This window comes from Musca domestica, unplaced genomic scaffold, assembly GCF_030504385.1.
Source record: "Musca domestica strain aabys unplaced genomic scaffold, Musca_domestica.polishedcontigs.V.1.1 48, whole genome shotgun sequence".
NCBI classification, from domain to species: Eukaryota; Metazoa; Arthropoda; class Insecta; order Diptera; family Muscidae; genus Musca; species Musca domestica.
In genome coordinates this window covers 4825351-4845997 of record NW_026712340.1, presented here as the reverse complement: position 1 = coordinate 4845997, position 20647 = coordinate 4825351, and the positions used below count along the sequence as shown (strand labels likewise).

General features: G+C 34.4%; 1 protein-coding gene across 2 annotated transcripts in view; it reads left to right on the top strand.

Annotated features, from left to right (window-relative positions):
* Positions 1-20647, top strand: part of LOC101901019 (roundabout homolog 2) — a 331539-nt gene that overhangs the window by 210936 nt on the left and 99956 nt on the right. For both annotated transcript variants that reach the window (XM_059127829.1, XM_059127830.1), the window contains 2 exons: positions 3201-3322; positions 6261-6441. In XM_059127829.1, coding sequence (XP_058983812.1) covers positions 3201-3322; positions 6261-6441 — 303 coding nt within the window. The remainder of the gene's footprint in view (positions 1-3200; positions 3323-6260; positions 6442-20647) is intronic.

Here is a 20647-nt window from a genome sequence, read left to right as displayed (position 1 = left end):
ATGTTGAGGAACGTGTTGTACATTGTTGTATTGGCAATAATAGTACCTGGTTAGTTCTTCTTCTTTGCTGTCTTTTTGATATACATGTTCGTTCGTTCGTTTGACTCTTCATTCATCCAACCATGCATGTGTTCGTCTGTCCATACTTCTATTCAACCATCCATCTCGAAATGATTATGGTTCGATGGGGTTCTGTTGTTGTTGTTGCTTTACTGGCGTTATGGTAAATGTGTTATGTTGGCTAATGATGACATTGGTGACATTAGTCGGTGGCAACCGGCTAATAGAGATGAGACAGTGTGGCATGAGTGGAAATTGTTAACTAAAAATAAATCAAAATAAAGGGTTCAAATATTCCTTTTTTAATTTTTAGCGATATTTTTAAATTACGAATTTTTGGAGGAATAACGAAAGCATATTTTCGAGGTCGATTTTGTAGGTTAATAAATATTTTCAACATATTCTGCGGTTTGAAGCGATTTCTATGGAACACTTCTTGAATTTTTATAGAGAACTTTCTTGGAGGACTTTTATCATTTTTTTTAAATTTCAAGGACAAAAACTGGAGATTCCTAAGAATAGGTTTAAAATTTAAATCGGAACTACTTCCTTTTTATACCCTACGCCATATATAGTATGGGGGATATATTAAGTTCATCATAACTCATCAAAATAATATATACAGGGTGAGATACAAAAAACTGCAACAAAGTCAAACGCCATAATTTTTACATTTTTTTTAAATTTTATTGAATGAAAGCAAAAAATGTCAGAAAAATCACAAAATTTTAGAATAAGTTTAGATTTGTTCGAATTGGTCACTTTTGGCACGAATTATGGCCTTCAAACGGCCAATGTAACCAACACACGCTGCCCGAATGTTTCTCTACGGTATTTTCGACGCATTCCCGGCGAAGCGCTTGCTTGAAGTGATCGACACTTTGCTATTTTTTTAGTGCCAACCATGTTTTTCAAAATACTCCAGACACAATATTCCAACGGATCGGCATGCAGAGATTTCGGTGGCCATTTTGCGCTGGAAGTGAAGCAAGGAATCTCATTTTGTAACCATTCTCGGGTGGGCGTGCTGTTTCCCCAAGGCTTTAATACACCATCCAAAGTATTTTCGCGATAATATTCGACATTTATTCTTATGTCGATTAATACCAGCGGAGAGCGACCATCGGCTGTAATGGCGGCCCCCACCATTACCATGGCCGGCGCTTGAGTTCTGGTGGCCAACCCAAGGTGCACATTTTCAGCTGACCTTTTTGGCAAGTAAACACGATCATTTTGTTTGTTTACAAACTGCCTTAATCGGAGAAAACCAAATTCAGCAGTTCACCACTTTCGGCCAAGCGAAGCAACTCTTTAGCTCTTTTGAGTCTATTTTCTTTCTGTTGCGATGTAAGATCTTGCACGTTTTGAAATTTCAATGCCTTTACCCCGAGGTCGTTTTTTAATATTTGCTGAATGGAATATTGCGATATATTCAGCTCACGAGCCATTTTTCGGCCACTGCGACGCGGGTTTCGATCAAGTCGCTTCTTTACTTTTCGAACTATTTCTGCCGATGTTGCTGTTTTTGTCCGTCCACTTCCTTAACGGGGGCTACGCTTTCAGTGTCACAGTAACGAGCGATGGTACGAGTCACAAAAGATTTATTCACAAATAAATGCTGTTGTGATATAACGATAGCCACTGTGGTTTTCTACCCAAATATAAAAAAAAATCACACTATCACGCTTGAATTCCATCAGGAATAATTTTTTTCCTGAAAATTCTCACCAAAATGCTTTTGTACGCTTGAAAACAATATAATGAGCTGTTAGTGGAATAATTTTAACAGCTGACGGACGAGTAGCTTAGAAATGACAGAAGTTGGTTGCAGTTTTTTTCCTCTCACCCTGTATGAGTCTACGATATCGTTTGGATGAATTTACCGATATTTTTACCGGAATTGCTTTAAATTTCGTATTTCAAGTTCAGCCTATAGCAGTATTTATGGACATATTTCAAGTTTCTTCAAAATGCCGAACTTTGCTGCTTTGAATTAAGGGGAAATCTATCATTTCTATTTATTGCTATGAATACCCTTTCAAAACCACTGTCCCTCCCCACTCCCTTTACCTACCATTGTTCTATTCTCTTGGTTATTATTACCAGTTAATATTTGCCATGGTTTCTAATAATTTGCTTAACATGATTATCAATTGTTATTATTTCATGTCGGGTTATTCATGTTGAAAAGTGTCAGGCCGGCCGGACGGACGGTTGGGCGGCTGGCTGGTTGTCTGTCTGTCTGGCCGGCATGATTGCATGCTCTTTAGGCTATGTCTAGCTAATAGTTTTAATGGCCAACAAAATGAAGAAAAACGTGATATGCATTTTAAATGAACTCTGTTTTTTTTAGAAGGCACCCACTTAAAACATTTCCATATTATTATTTAGACTATTTGAAAATAAACTAAGTTATATAGCAGATTGTGTTAATTTGGAAAAATGTATATATTTTAGAGTAATTAAAATAATATTGTGTGGGTTGTGAAAATTCTGAAATTGATAGAGAAAATATTTAAATTTCCAAAACGAAAAAAGTAAAAAATAAAATATAAATAAATTCTTTATATATTTTTTTTAAAAGGATAGCAGGATTTGAATTTATATATATATATTTTTTTTCTAAAATTTTAAATATATTTTTTCTAATATGTTAAAATAAGCTCAATTCTTTTGTTCCAGAACGTTAATTTGTATGAATATGAATATTTTGCAAGTATTTATACAAAATAATTTCAGTGTTTGTGTTAATAAAGAGAAACCTCTTCATAAATTCTAATGTAACAAAAATTTTTCATATTTATCTATGAATAATTATAAAATTTTTTTATTTTGATTTTTTTTTTTTGGAAAAATAAATATAAGAAGGACAATAAGAATATGAAGATTTTATGAGCATTTGTAACAGTGCTATTATTTTTGCCATTATTTCTCAGATATTTTCAATTTCATGAAAATCCTGAATGTTTATATATAGGTTACTGATATCCGCATAATAACCCGCCTACTTCATGAACCATATCCTGTCATCTCTCAGTCGTTTGTTGTAACTTTTCTTTTGTATTATCTAGAAATATGTTGAACAATTTCTCCATACATTTTCAATAATATTCTGTGTTTTTTTCTCTTTATCGTTATAGCTCAATATCAATCACCCCGTATTATTGAACATCCCACAGATTTGGTGGTAAAAAAGAATGAACCGGCCACACTGAACTGTAAAGTTGAAGGCAAACCCGAGCCCACGATTGAATGGTTTAAGGTAAGTGATTAAAAAAAAGGACAAATAGTTCATCATTAGTAGATTAGTGAATTAATTTTTAAAATCGGAGAAACTTTAAGATCTGTAGATTTTTTATAACACTGTGCTGGAAAATGCAATATTCTATGAAAATATGGGTAAAAATAGAAGACACTTGTATCGATATTTTGGAAGTTGACATCGCAAAGTAACTAATCTTCCTCAAATTTTCAAGTTTTCACACCTAATCTATTTGGAATCAATGGATTTTAGGTATTAGGTAATTTAGATATTTTCGGCAATATTACGGATAGTACGAGAATTATATTACTAATAATAATAATAAATATATTACTGATAATACGAGAAATATCTTGGTTGAGTATTATCATAGCCGAACTCAAAATACCAAAACTTACAACATTAAATGAAAAATATTACTAAAACACATAATATTCTTGAAATTGGGCTTACTGTTACATAAGACCTTACCAAAAAGGTAGGCCGACTAAACCCAATAGTTGAATTAATGAATTAAATTTAAGTAGACCAAAGTTCTTCATACATACATTCAAAGCACCACTTTAAACGCTGCTAGATATATCTCATAATATTGAACCACTTTGTATATGAGCAAAGCTATGGGTGAGATGAAAAAAAAAACTGCAACAAAGTCAAAAGCTATAATTTTTATTTTTTTTTTTAAATTTTATTGAATGAAAGCTAAAAATGTCGGAAATAGCATCAAATTTTAGAATAATTTTAGATTTGTTCGAATTGGTCATCTTTGGCACGAATTATAGCCTTTTAACGGCTAATGAAACCGTCACACGCTACCCGAATGTTGCTCTACGGTATTTTGGCCCATTCCCGGCGAAGCGCTTGCTGGAGGTGATCGACACTTTGGTATTTTTTAGTGCAACCTTGCTTTCCAAAATACTCCAGACACAATAGTCCCACGGATTGGTGGAAATTGTGCGCTGGAAATGAAGCGAGGAACCTCATTTTATAACCATTCTTGGGTGGCGCGTGCTGAGTGCGAGTCCTGTTGGAATGTCCAAGGTCTGCGCCAAAACGTTTGCGTGCTCAAGGCACAAGGGTGTATTAATCCTCTAGAATATTTTCGCGATAATATTCGGCATTTATTCTGATGCCACGGTCGATTCATTCGAGCGGAGGACGACCATCGGTTGTTATGGCGGCCCACACCATCACCATGGCCGGCGCTTGAGTTCTGGTGGCCAAACGAAGGTGCACATTTTCAGCTGACCTCTTTGGCAAGTGAAAAGGATCACTTTGTTTAGCTGGAGAAAACCAAATTCGGCAGCATTTCTGCTGATGTTGCTGTTTTCTTCCGTCCACTTCCCTGACGTCGGGCTACGCTACCAGTATTACGGTAACGAGCGATGGTACGAGACACATTTAAATGCTGGAGTGCTCTAGCGATAGCCACTTGTGGTTTTCTAGCCAAATATAAAGAAATCACACCATCACGCTCGAGTTCTATCACGAATAACTTTTTTTCTGGAAAATTCTCACCAAAATGCTTTAGTACGCTTATAAACAATATAATGAGCTGTCACTGGAATAATTTTAACAGCTGTCGGATGAGTGGCTTAGAAATGAAAGCAGTCTGAAATTGGTTTCAGGTTTTTCATCTCATCCCGCATAGTGTCGAAGTACCAAAATTTGGGCTTTAACATAGCCCTACTGAATAATAGTGTAAATGCGTTAAATCATATGAGTGGTCCCCATAGGAAAGGTGAGCGGTCCCAATAGGAAACCTTTACTTGAATTAACAGTAGAGTCCATATAATTTAAATATTAAAGATTATTTCATGTAATTATTGACCCCAACTGCTCCCCAAATGATCCATCCGCTTAGTCCATTTTTGACATACTTCGAACATTGAGATACTAGTTATCTCGCGAATAAATGCTACAATGTTGTCTTACAATGCATCGATGGGGACGGGCTCGTCTATATAGACATGGGCTCTATATAGACATGGGCTCTAAGAAAGCCCCACAAATAAAAGTCTAAAGACGTTAAATAGCAAGGCGGCAAATGGACCTGTGCCGATCGTGAACTAAAGTTTTCAACTATGTGTCATGAAAATCAACCTCTTGCTTTTTGGACAAACAAAAGTTAGATATCGTATCACAGTCACATTACGATTTGCAGCATCTTTGAGGTAGTGCGGTCCAATGATGCCACCAGCCCATAAAGCGCACCAGAATATGACTTTTTGTCGCTTTTGCAATGGTTCTTGCTTATCTTCACTGCAAAGTCTACAATTCTTCTCCTTCGCTAAATACAAAAAAATGGATCTTCGACCAACTGTCCTATAGCCCATGCACCAAAAATACTGCGTTGCGGTAGGTCGTTCGGCTTCAATTGTTGGCCCGCAAATTTGCAACCTTTTTTGATTAACAGAGTCCCAATTGCTTTGCGAATTGGCAGCGAATCGATAAGTGATGGTCAGCATTATCCCTGTCCTATACAGCTGTATTTTACGTTGGCGAGTTGTTGGTTGAATATCCAAAAATGCGAAATTTAGTCACAATACCCGAAGAGCCCCTTTAGTGGTCGATTAATCTGACCATAACATGGCAGAATGATTGAATGATTTTCAAGAATTGAATTAAAGATGTTTGACAGTTAAACAAAACACGGAATGTGTGTGAGCTATTTAAACCAGCTCTACATTTATAATCTACTTGAGTTTTGCTGAAATTATTAAAAAATTGAATTTTGTCGTTCAGTGTAATTGATAAATTTATAGAGACTGATGCATATATTGGTTGTTTGGGCAAGGCTCTCAAAGATATAGATGGAGTTTCAATTAGGGATAATGATCCCCAATCAATATTCCCTATTATGTTTTTTTAATTTTATAAATAAACAATTTTAAATGATTCAAATTTTCCTATCTCTTTCTCTCCCCCCTCTTTTCAGGATGGTGAACCCGTCAACACAAACGACAAGAAATCCCATCGTGTTCTTTTCAAAGATGGTGCCCTCTTCTTCTATCGCACGGTGCAGGGTAAAAAGGAACAGGACAGTGGTGTCTATTGGTGTGTGGCCAAAAATCATGTTGGCAAAGCAGTCAGTCGTCATGCCACTTTACAAATAGCGGGTAAGTGTTGAAAAATGCCAAAGAAATTAAAATGATGTAGAAACTCAAATGAAAATGAATGCAAACATGTCTTAAACAGCCACTAATGACACCAAGAATGTTGGTCGGGTTTTTGCCACCTCTCCGACCAAACAAGTGGCAAATAAGCAAATTAACACTTTGATGTGAAACGAAGAAGAAAAAAATATCCTCTCCTTCTACTGAATGGCAAAAGTAGAAAAAGGGAGAGATCGCGACTCTGTCTATGAAAATGCAGGAAGACATTTAGAGAAACATTAACAGTTTTTTTATGTACCACAACATTTGCGGAAAATATTGTGGACAAGTGTTTTTTGTTGGTGTCGTCATTTTACTCTCTCGGGTGGTGGTAGGTGTTGATGACGTCTTGATGTTATCTTCAAATGCTGTAAAATATAGAACCCCTACGTATGTTGGCTCCGCAGGGTTAGTCCAAAGCGAAACAAAAAACTAGCAGAACATGTTGACTTTTCCACATCACCACTTTTCACACATTTATAACATTTTGGCCAGCAAACGAGCCACGGCAGCCATGGCAGCGGTGCTCATAAATCTATCATTGTGGCGGTTGTTAAGCAAAACATCAATTGTATCGTTGATTTCCCCATGCAACAACAACGACAACAACAGTAAAAACAAATTGAGAATGGTTGGGTTAGGGAACCATGCCATTCATACTCCAATTCACACTCCCGTTTTCAGAGGGAATTTGAAATGATGGAGTGCTGATGTTGCTGCTGTCATTCGCAATCGTATGAAGGCAGAACCTAATGGTTATGTTTCGCTTTAGAATATTTATTATTTCAACTCGCTGTCAAAAGGGCAGTGGTGAGAGATACGAATGTAATACAAAACAACAAAACACCGCCAAATTTTGTTTTTTTTTTTTTTTTCTGAAACCAAAATTGTAGGAATTTTAAATGTGACAATAATTTGTTGTTTCAACGAGCCATTTGTGGGTCTCGATATGTGGTGTGGTGTTGTATAGTGAAAATTGAGTACTACATGTGTTGAATAAATGTTTTTGGTAAATAAAAATATTTACACTTATGTTGGCCTGGGGAATAATTTCACATTTGGAAAACCAAAAAAAAAATCTTCTCATTCTCGCGTAAATGCAACTAAATCATTTTTATGACTTAAATGGAATTGAAAAGCGAAAAGAAAGAAAAAAAAAAACGAATCGTTAAAAATAAATTGAAATTGTACCAAGAGAGGCTCTCTAATGTTCAATTAGAAGTGTGAATGTGTTGCAGTTTGTTGAAAATTCTGTCGAACGAAGTTGTGTTTGCTTGAAAATTACTTTGTATTAATGGTTTCTTTGAAAGTTGTAAATGGTTGGCGTAGTGGAGGGTATGAAATGTTAAGGTGGCTGGTTTCGTGGGCCATCATTTTGATCAAGAAGGCATTTAGTAAATGTGGAAATGGAGAATGCTTTCAAAGTGGACAACAACTTACAAATATTGGATTTTTATTTTTATACACTCCACCATACTATGGAGGGTATATCAAGTATATATAAATACAAAGTATCTATAAATGAAATTCTTGGTCGATTTAGCGATGTGGAAATGGAGAATGCTTTCAAAGTGGACAACAACTTACAATATTGGATTTTTATTTTTATACCCTCCACCATACTATGGAGGGTATATCAAGTATATATAAATACAAAGTATTTATAAATGAAATTCTTGGTCGATTTAGCGATGTCCACCTGTCTGTCTGTCTGTTTAATCACTCTATCTTTCGAACGAATTGAGATGGAAGGCTAAAATCCCATTTTATTAGTTTACCTACCTTGTCTATTGGCCCATATAACAGTAACTCCCGATATTCTGTATTTGGAGAATATTAAGGAATTAAGGTAAAATTTTTAAGGGATATGTTTAAAATTCGTCTTAGAATTTGTAACGGGTTCTACGTCGTATGACCTCTATATATGTCCACGTTTTCCTCTAGACCCCATGTAACAGTGCTTCTCGATGTTTGGTATTCTGATGATTTTAGCCACATTTCCTTAGGGAATTATTTATAATTCGGTACTTAGGATTCGTAATGGGTTCTACATCTTGTGCCAGATTATTGTAAGTGTATATACACAGTTTCATATAATCTCCCCTGGTATTCGGTATGTTGACGATTCAAGGATTCTACCTCATGTGGCAAATCATTGTATATAAAAACTCTAGAATTTGTTTTTGAAAATTTTTCTAGAGGTAGGTATCAGACCCGGATTTCATGACATTGACCTGAAATTCCGGGCCCGAGACCCGGATCGTCTTCGTTATTAACAATATAGATGTGGTATATTATATAAGTTGTGTCAAATAGATAGATTATAGATTTTCTGGATTCGGATTTAAAAAAATACTTAAAAGACGAAACCATATATTTTTTTGGACTAAGACTCTTTAACAAAATCCGCATCAATCGAAAAAGTTCCCATTTCTACATTCTGTGGCAGATCATTGTATATAAAGGTCCACGTTCCCACATATAGCCCAATATAATGGAATCTCCCAATATTCGGTATTGTGATGATTTTAGCCATATTTTTTTAACGGAATTGTTTAAAATTAGTTTCGTAACAGTTTCTACCTCCTGTGGCAGATCATCGCCTTTATGCGATCACGTATTTTGCAGATTTTAGCCTCATTTTTTGACAGAATCAAAATTGGTATTTAAAATAAAAATAGATAACAACAAGTGTGGTAGGAAACCGATACCAAAGCCTTTTTTTAATATTTTTGGCTTAACTCACGTCTACTCTTGAAATTTTTTTTCAAGAGGTAAGTAATCGCATTCCGGATTTTTTTATTTATTTATTTTTTTGACGTACCCAGATTTCCTGATATGTGAACCAAAATCCGAGTCCATGTCGTGGTTAGATACAAATTATAGTTAAAACTTCAACCATTCCAAAATATGTGATACTATCTTTCTTGGATCTTAAGATATGTGTCTTTGAACCCGGACGACCGGATTTTTTCGGTACATTGAAATAATGTTTTTAGAATAAATAAAACTTTACTTCGCTTAGCCGGTATTGGACATTCATAAAAGGCCGAAAGTATCAAATTAAGAAAAACTTTGCTCGCTTAGGCGGTTATGGACATACCTAAATCTAAAGCCCTTGCCGAAGTATCAAGTTTAGAAAAAAATTGTTTGCCTAGCCGGTATGGGACAAAGAAATTTAGAAAAAACTTTGGTTCGATCTACGTGTTGTCAGAGCCCATATCTCTGGATCCAGGATCCATTAATAGCATATATTATAGCATTGTGTAAAGTTTAGAGAGTAAACTATGATTCATGGTCTCCCTTCGACTTTTTGGGGATTTTATAAAAACCGATAATTTGTATATAACTCCAGAATCGTTTTAAATAATCCATAATGTCACCACTTGTTGGATAGGTATTAGCTTTCAAATTATGCCTATATATTGTTTATATCGGCATAGTAGATCCATATCTAACCTGGGTCTTGGGCCCTTATTTTTGGGTCAAATGTCCGAGAATTCAAATCTGTCTGCCAAATTTTTTTTCGCGGAATCTGGGTGCATGTACTTACCTCTTGAGAAAATTAAAAAAAAAATCTTTGAGTTTTTTTGTTTGTTTTAATTCTTTAATAACATTTTTCCCCAAACCCTTTCCCTCAATAGCCTATCAAAAAAATAATAAATGTTAAACACAATTTCTGTCGATAACACATTCCAAAATAATAATTTCAATTAGAATGGAGACAATAGTAACCAGGTTTGGTATGCAAAGCATGAAATTTCAATTAATTTTTGTAGGTTTCTGTCTTATTGCTACACTCCCTGTGGCTCAGTCGACGTTTGCTCTTTGATTATTTTATTAAAAAAGATTTTTTAATTAATTAATTACCTGCAACAACATATAACACGTGACGTGACTTCTTTTGTTTTCTGTTCTTTTTTTCCTTCTTCTTCAATTATACAACAATATGTATTGTTGTTGTTGTGATTTTTTTTTTCACTGATGACGATTAACAATGAGGTGACTTGAAGAATTTTTAATTAGAGAGGCGGTGTGGTGTTGTTATTGTTTTAGCACCTCAAACATTGTACATTTTGGATTTGACAGCACAACACCGAGAAGACAAGGTGTTCCGAAAAATTCTTAGAAATCTTGGCAGAATTTTGTTTTTATAAACTGATTAACATAATTTTGCATTAACTACAGCGTTACAAAGAAAATTCCATTTTTCTTTATAAATATATGGAATTTATGAGATTTTTGACATCTGCTGTCAAAGCCTTTTGTCATTATTGGTATGACAATAATGCTGTGTGATACCCACCATATTGACATTTAAATATGCACACACACTCATCATTCGAGGGCAATGGTAAATATTTGTATACTTTAATAAAAACACCCAACAGCTTGATGAAAAATGTTAAATATTTGTTACATTATCCCTCCATCCAATGGCAAAGGTGTGTTTATTCCTCGCATAGTGTAACTTATAAAAGCTGCATTTTTTCTTGTCTTTACTCTATTGACATGGTGTTTGAGTTGGAAAAATCAAATAAAACTCTCTTAAAGTCAAACAAAACAATTCAAACAAATTTTTTATCTTCAAAGGTCTTAGTGTAGGAGAACCGCCTATACGCTCCCTCGCTTGATTTCCATCGTTGACAAAATGTTTACATCTTGTAAATAATGCAAGTGTTAAGAGCTACAACTGGTGTTTTTGGATTTGTTGTTGCTGTTGTTTTTAATGCAGTTGAGGAAAATCCTCAGTCTCTCAGTCATTGCACAGCTAAACTAATAATAACAAAGTGTATTTTAAATATTAACTTTTGAAAGCCTTAAAAATGACAGATATCGGCAGAATAATGATCGCCATGCCTTTCTTTCTGATGAAACAAAGAAAAGGAAATGGTAATTGACACCTGAAATGAATGATTATATATGTTTTCTTAAAGCAAACTCACAAGAAAAACCGACAAAGTTTTATTCTTTCGAATGATTTATATTGCAATGGAAAGTGAAACAGAAGGACCTGAAAGTAGGCAACAAATTTTGAATATATTAAAATAAATAAAAATTGTCATCGACGTGGGCTAAAAAGGTGTCTTACTATCCAAAGTATCAAAATTTAGAAGAGAAATCTGAGAATCGATTAAGATTTCCTATCTCTGATTCGATTCCTAAATGGCTTAAAATAGGCAATCTTTTGTCAGAAGGAGGAGTTAATTTATATATATATATATTTGAAATTTAAACTTTAGGTTATGTTTCATTTGTTGAAGGCTCCATTGACTCATACTTTGGCAGTTAGAGATATTTACATTTGTTTAAGATTCCAAATGGCCCTAGGATTAAGTAACAATACAAGATTTACATATATCTCGTATATTTAAATTGAATATAAATATTTAAATTTTCTCTAAATGACCCTATAAGCATGCAACAGTTTTTGTGTGAAAGAGTATTAGAAATGTCGTTTGAATTATGTTTATGTGTCCAAGACTCAAATGTCATTAAAAATGGTATCACATATATTAACATCTTTATTTAAAGACATTCCAAAATGAATCTAAATAGGCAACCATTCTTAATTTGAATTTAAAATTTAATGGGAAAATTTCATTTTTCTTCAAATGGACCTAAAAGTATGCAACAATTTTATATTCAAAATAGAGATACACAATTTATATTCAAAGAATCCTAATTGTCGGACTATGATTGGAAACTTGCAAGAAGCTTCAGTGAAGTTACAGATTCTCAACAATGGAAATCATTTAATCCGAACGGAGAGGAAATATTTAGTTTTTGAGAAACGTTTCAAAATCTATTCAAAAATCAAATTGAAAATGCAATTCTTAATTAGAATTTTCGTATCATAGCTTCTCATATTATCCATTATTGGCGATATTCCCATTGGGCCTAACAATAGGCAAGTTATGGAGACAAAATTGACATTCGGGATTTTGAATGGTTGTCGAATAGAAATTTGTCTAAATAGTCCGCATCATTATATAATATCCTAAAGCTCTTTTGAATGAATCTAAAAATAGGCAACAATTTTTATTTGGAGACCCGCAGACAAAATTCTCTTTAAGACGATTGAAATAATCGTAATTATGGAAACTGTCAGAGTTCACATTAAACAGTTTTGGTTTAAAAGTGAACTCTTGCTGAATATATTCCAATTTTGCCTGAAAGTAGACCACGATTTTCTGTCCATTTCTGTCTGGACATAGAATGGAATTTAAGTAAATATTTTGTTGGGGTATTTGATTTGTTTAGGTTTAAAAATCAGCTGCTCAACTACCATACCACAGTTGGCTATCCCTTAAGTAAGTCTAAATTTTCCTAAAAGTAGGCTGCAGTTTTTAATTTGCATGTAGAGAAAAAATTACACTACAGATGATTGGAATGACCGAGATGCATAAACCTAAATTCAGACAGCAAATTAAAATCGGTCACAGTTATAAGTTGTTGATATAAGGTTGGGGAAAAACTAAATGTCCTAAATATGGTTCCGATTTTTGTGAGAACTTTGTATGAAGTTCAAGTCAATTTTTTACGAGGATGTCTGACTTATCCTTTAGATTTTGGTTAAAAAAAGTACCGCCCACAATTAATCCCTACAATTATTTTTTTTGTCGATTTTTCTTAAATTAGCCAAAAAAAAAAAAAAAAAAAAATTAATTGGCGGAAACAGAAACAATATTGACATCAGAAATAGGTGAAATGATTCGTCGTTTCGATTTCAAATTTTTTTTTTTGGTCCTGAAATTATGCAGCAATTTTCAGTAAAAAAATGAATGAAACCCAGTTTTTCATTAGGATTATTCTAAAGTCTAGCAATATTAAATGTAGAATTTTTTAAAAATCAATAGCTATTTCATGTTCAAGAAAAGTGGCAATCAGGGGTTTTGCCGAATTGTCGCAAAGATTTCTGTCGGAATGTTCAAACTAATTTAGGATGCGAAATTTATTTGAGTTATTGTTTTGACTTCAATAAATGAATCCAGATCAAAAAATGTGCAGAGCTTACAAAATGTTTCGTATTCAAAACTATTCCCAAGTGGACTTGAAAGTATTCAACAATTTTTAGTTTTTCCAAATTAATATTAGGTTTTAATAAAACTACACTCGTTATTGAAATTATGGTTTGGTGGAGAAGGAAATTTGCATTTATTACTAGTACCATTTTCTATTCTAAAGGCCTTCTCAATTTATAATTAGGGCTTATGCCCCGATGGTACATACCTTACTTTAATTTTTTCTTGAAATAAATTCTTCAGCATATTCTCCTTTAAGAAACCTCCAAATGTCCACCTCCTTTCATTAGCCCCCCTAAATGGTTTTTTTCCCAACAGACTCAAATTGTATTTAACATTCATTGTTAACATGACAGAGCATCACACCACCTCCAAGTGTTGAGCAAACAAATCAAACAACTGTCCATCACCAGCACCCCCCCCCCCCCCCCCCCCAAACAGGAAAAGAAACTACCACCAACTATTGCCCTTAGTCGTCACCGTCGTCATCGCAATTCCGCTGTGATTGATTTGCCATAAAAGTGAACAAATATTCAAGCAGCAATTGACAGCAAACAATGATAAATAAATTGAAATCGAGCAATAAAACTGAAAGTGACAGACCGACCACACGAGACCCACTTCCGATGGCAGGCAGTCAGCGTGACAGTTGGACAATTTCCTTAACAAGGGGAGAGCAGTTTTCCTTTTCTATTTATTTTAAGCTAATTTTTCAAATGCTTTTCAAGTGCACGGAGATTAGTTGGGAATTAGCTGTGACAGATCTACTTGGAGGAATACAAATGAAAATTGTGATTAATCGTGGTTTGTCAATAAAAAACGGTTGTTCCATACAATTACCGAGAATGGCAAAGTGTTCCACAGATTCTCTTGGGGTGTTGGAGATGTTGGATGCAAAGAAGATTATTTGAAGGTCATGAGAAATTCAGTAGGTTTTCCATAAAAAGTAAACCTTCTGATGAGTATTGTTTGGAAGGAAGATAGGCTCTGAAAGAGTTATTCTAGGGTCAATAGAAGGTTTTCTTTTATAATCATGGAGAAGGTCTCTATAGATAGAATAACTTCTTTAGTTCGAAAGAGACCTTCTGAATATAAAAAAATTTCGAGGGGTTTAAAGATGATATATTTTATTGCGGTCTTCCGTATAATAAAGACTGTCCTTGCAACAGATGCCTTAGTTAAAGGTTGCATGCTTTTAGGCATCTTTTATATATAGAGGTCTATCTACCTAGGATTTGTATAGAGAAAAGATCTGCAAGAAGTCTGCTCCGGTGGAATAATCTTAGGAGGCTTTTTTGGTTGCATTATATTAAAATTGAGCATCTGGAGGGCTTCGGAAGATAGAAGGGTATTAGCTCGTCCACTATCAAAAGGTCTTCTGGGTACCTTCCATAGGTAGAAGTCCTTCTAGAATTCTTCCATATTAAGATATTTTTCGAAAGGTGCATTTACTAAAGATCTTTTCGAGGTCATTTATGGATCGAAGCCCTTTTGGACCTCGTCTATAGATAAAGATCTAGGTCTAGATAAATGAAGCCATTTGAACCATAATCATGTCTTTTTAGGAGGATAACTCAAGGGACCTTCTGAACTATCATAGTGAATTTTTTAAGAAAATTTTTTCAAAGACCGCTCTTTCAAGGTCCATCTAAGCTATAGTCGTGGATTTGTAAAGAAAATGTTTGAAGGACAATAATCATGCATTTTTAAAGAACATATCCCAAGGAACATCTGAATATATACATGGTGAATTAAAACGCCATAATTTTTACATTTCTTTAAATTTTATTTAATGAATAAGTTTAGTTTTGTTCGAATTGGTCACCTTTGGCACTAATTATGGCCTTTAAACGGCCCATGAAACCGCAGCCCGAATGTTGCTCTAAGGTATTTTGGCACATTCCCGGTGAAGCGCTTGCTTGATATGATCGACACTTTGGTAATGTTTAGTGCCAACCTTGCTTCAGACACAATAGTCCAACGGATTGGTATCCGGAGATTTTGGTGGCCATTGTGCGCTGGAAATGAAACGAGGAACCTCATTTTGTAACCATTCTTGGGTGGCGCGTCCTGAGTGCGATGGTGCTGAGTCCTGTTGGAATGTCCAAAATGTCTGCATGCCCAAGGCTTTAATACGCCCTCCAGAATATTTTCGCGATAATATTCGGCATTTATTCTGATGTCGATTAATACTAGCGGAGAGCGAGCATTTAGAGCATTTATTCTGATGCCATGGTCGATTAATACGAGCGAGAGCGACCATCGGCTGTTGTGACGGCTCACACAACCACCATGACCGGCGCTTGAGTTCTGGTGGCCAACCGAAGTTACACATTTTCAGCTGTCCTCTTTGGCAAGTAAACACAACGATCATTTTGTTTGTTTACAAACTGCTGGACAACGAATCTTTTCTCAGAAAACAAAATTCGGCAGTTCACCACTTTCAGCCAAGCGAAGCAACTCTTTAGCTCTTTTGAGTCGATTTTCTTTCTGTTGCGGTATAAGTACTTGCACTTTTTGGAATTTCAATGGCTTTACCCCGAACTCATTTTTCAATATTAGCCGAATGGAATATTTCGGTATGTTCAGCTCACGAGCCATTTTTCAGTCAATGCACCCGCATCGCATTGATCAAGTCGCTTCGTTACTTTTCGAATCATATCTGCTGATGTTGCTGTTTTCTTCCGTCCACTTCCTTGACATCGGGCTACGCTACCAGTATCACGGTAACGAGCGATGGTACGAGACACAAAAGATTTATTCACATTGAAATGCTGGAGTGCTCTATCGATAGCCACTTGTGGTTTTCCAGCCAAATATAAAGAAATCACACTATCACGTTTGAATTCCATCACGAATGACTTTTTGTCTGCAAAATTCTCACCAAAATGTTTTTGTACGCTTATAAACAATATATTGAGCTGTCACTGGAATAATTTTAACAGCTGTCGGACGAGTGGCTTAGAAATGACAGCAGTCTGAAGTTGGTTACAGTTTTTTCATCTCACCCTGTATATAAGCAAAAAAATTGTCCCTTAGTATTACTACATTTATATCCCCAATCCATAATTCCCCCTCTTTAATTTTTTTCAATATTTGCCCGTTCCTTTTTTCAATATTCTCTCCTGGTGTCTGCATTAAAACGTGATCATCTTTATTAGCTGTTAAAGAAATTATGTTTTTTTCTTTATTATAAGCACTTAACTGAAATATTTCCTATATTAATAGAAATTATCACCCCCAGAATTCTCAATTAATCTGAGGTTAATATATTCTCATACGGAGGTGGAGGAAAATATTAATTAATTTAAGGGGATTTTAATAAAATACCACTTAGAATAATGATGACAACTCATATTTAAACATTAAAAGCTATTATCTGAAATTACACAGAAATTCCAAGGCAATATAATATGACCCGATACTTTACCCGATGACTACATTTCACACTAATAAAAACAGATAATATTCGATTACAAAAAACTGAAACTAATGAAAGACCCTCATTTAATTCCTCTCTCTTCTTATATAAAAATTTCGTTGCTTCCATGGGTAGTTCTCACTTCGTTTTTTCTTCTTCTTAAATTGAAAACATTGTTGCACCAAATTCACGATTTCTTAAGAAATTTTTATGTTGATTTAATTTCCATTATATTCGAAGAAACTGTCTTAAAGCTATTCGCAAATGTTTATTTTCTATAAAACAATTGAATTGAATTGATTTTTTTCCATTGCTGCACTTTAAAACAATGTTGTTTTTAGATGCATAACTAAGCGGCAAAACTAAGACAATTTCCCCTTTATTTTCCAAAAACAAGAAGAAAAACTGCAAAACTTATGGAAAATGTGTCAATATAAATTATGGCCTGCTGGTTGGCGCGTTATTCGCGCTGTCATTGTCAGGCTAAAAACGGTCTGGAAAATGACACCCAAAAAAAAAAATGCATGGCACAAAGAAATCCAATTGCAATAGAATGCAGGCTAAGACCAAGCATAGCACACCACCACACACAATAATTTATGACCCTAAAGGAAAATCTATTAAAAATTTATGGACCTCCTGCACCGAAGACATTGTTTTGTTGAGGGAAATTGAGGAGTTTTCAAACGGTCGCAATGCTTAAAGTTCCCTGGAAATAATATTAAGTTTAATATTTTTAAGTGGATGATACTTACATTTACATAGTTTTCAATATTTTTTCTATTGGTGCTGATGATGATGATGACTTTTTAGTAACGGAAATAATAAATATCTTCAATATAATTGAGTGCTAGTTGAAGTGTTAGAATGGAATTGAGAAAAAAAAAAACACTTAAAATTGTTTAAGTTACACGCCTGCAATAAAAATATACATTCATTGGTGGTTATGGGCAACACAATTGAACTTTCACGCTAAATTGAGATGTTTATGGGATAATCCATGGCAAAAGTATAAGTAAAGAAATATAAAATAAAAAAGTAAGAAAAAATATAAAATAAAACCAGAAAAAATAGATTTCTTAAAAAATAAAAAAAATATCACCGAGAAAAAATATTTTTTTTTATAAAAATATAATCGAAAATAAGATTTTCATTAGAAGTTTTTTTCGAGGTTTTGATCATAAAATCCATTATCAAGAAGGTATTCCAAAGAAGAAATTAAAAAAAAAAGATTCCCATAGGTAATGTTATCGAGATCAATATTTTCTAGAGATAAGTAATGAATAACTAAATTTTCTCTAGAAATTGTCATCGATATACAATTTTTCTATGTTCCCGTAAACATTTCTATACCCTCAGCCATATGGCTAGAAAGGGTTACATCAATTGATACGGCCAAAATGTGCCCCAAAATGAGGCCCATAGACCTTAGGTCTCTTTGGACCAAATCCGTTTCAGGATATTTGGGTTCGGTCTAGCGATGTCCATCTGTCTGTCTGGCTGGTGCGCACAAAAATTCTTGAAGGGAGTATTCGATTTGAATGAAACTTGGTACATTGTAATATTATTGTCAAACCTAGATCGAGTTCGGAAGTGTTCAATATCGGTCCACTCCTTCTGACACAAAATTTCAACATTTTCAAAGAAAATAATTTACTGCACAGAAAGAGAAATGATAGTCCGATTTTGCTCCAACTTTGCGAGTCCTATTATTTTCATAAGTTCTATGTGAAGCGCGAAAATTGACATGATCGGTTCACCCCATCGAGTACCTTCCCCACAAAATTTTAATTAATTACAACTTTTATAAAATATGATGTAAGTGTTCGATTGTCTTCAAATTACACACATCACAATATTTTTATTAATTTTTTTGTCTGGTTTGAAGATGGAATACATCAGCCCTTCTGGTACCTCCCCCACAAAGGGTCAAAAATTTTGAATATTTATTATGTTCATAAAACACGAACTTAACATTCGATTCCATTCAGTCTTGGCACATCTCAATACTCCAATCAACGCAAGAACTGTTATAAACACGGTAGAGATCGGACCATTCCTTCTGGTACCTCCCCCACAAAGGGTCGAAGATTTGAATAACCAAAACGATCATAAAATCCGAAATAACTATCCAACTCTCTTCAAATTACACACATCACAATATTTGTGTTAACCCAAGATCTGATGTGAAGATGGAATATATCAGTCCACTCCCTCTGGTACCTCCCCCACAAAGGGTTAAATCTTTGAATATCCATGAAACTCATAAAACGCGTATATAGCATCGGATTCCATCTAGACTTGGTACATCTCAATATTTCCATCAACACAAGATCTGTTATAAAGATGTTGTAGATCGGGCTACCTCTCCCACATAGGGTTCAAATTTCACACATCCAAATATAATTGCTAACGTAAGATCTGTTGTGAAGATGATATATATCTGCCAACCCCTTTTGGTACCTCACCCACAAAGGGTCACAATTTCTAATACTTATATTTGTCATAACTTGCAAAGTCGGCGATTCTTTACAACTTGCTATATACAAATATTTTTCTTAACCAGAAGTCTGAATATGTCATTCATCGGAATTTATGATTTCGCATAAAATTGGATATAAATGTTCGATTTCCTTCAAATTTTGCACATATCAATATATTTATCTGTATTAGATAAAGTATGAAAATAGAATACTTCGGTCCGCTTTATTTGTTACCTCACGTATATTTTCACATTTTCCAAAATTTTGCACATATCTCATATAGTTCAAATCTGGCATGTTGTAATATATAATAATTTATAACCTCGCCCATAACGGGTCAACAATTTGAATAATAACTAAAGGCTAGGGGTATAAATATGTCGGCAAAACCGACTGATACTATTTTACTTGGTTTCTTTGAATTTTTTTACGACCCGATTTTTCTGAAATACAATTGATAATCGGATATTCCATAAAGAAAATTTTACGAATAATATTATATTCTTAAAAAATATATATTATTTAAGGAATCTCCCATCTTCCGCACTCCCATAATAAATTCCACGAAGACCTCGTATGCTTTATTATGAATGCAAGAAGTAAGACAACAATAACAACAAACAATATCACTACAAACGACCGCCCGCAGTGTTATCAATCAGCGGCGGTGATAGTGACGATTCCACCACCGCTAAAAAATAAACACCAGCCAGGCAGCAGCAACAGCCAAGCACAATCCAGTCACAGCCACCACAGTCATCAGCATCGGCATCATTGTTTAACCCCAGGAAAAAGATGTGAATGTTATTCTTCTTCATCGGCATCGGAGCAAAATCTACACAAATAGAACTTGGAAAAAGATAATCATAAAAATAACAACAAAAATAAAACCTCTTCAGAGGCAATACCAGCATCCGCAGCATCATTGTCTCCTACAACTTTATAGTATGGTGCCCTAGACTTTAATCCACTGTTGTTTTAAACTCCACCATAAAAAAATATTCTATTGGTTCTAGTGAAAGAAGACAATGGGGGTGTGTTAGGAGGATAATGATCATTATGCATATCTTCATTATTATCTTTATTGAAATTGTCATCCATCTTTTTTACATCTTTGTTGATGTGGTGCTGTGTTTTCAAATACGATTTTTATGTCTTCCTTCACATTGCTTTCGTCTGCTTCTTCAATTGAACATTTGTTGAAGGTACATATTTTTGTCTTTTCTGTCTGTCTGTCTTTC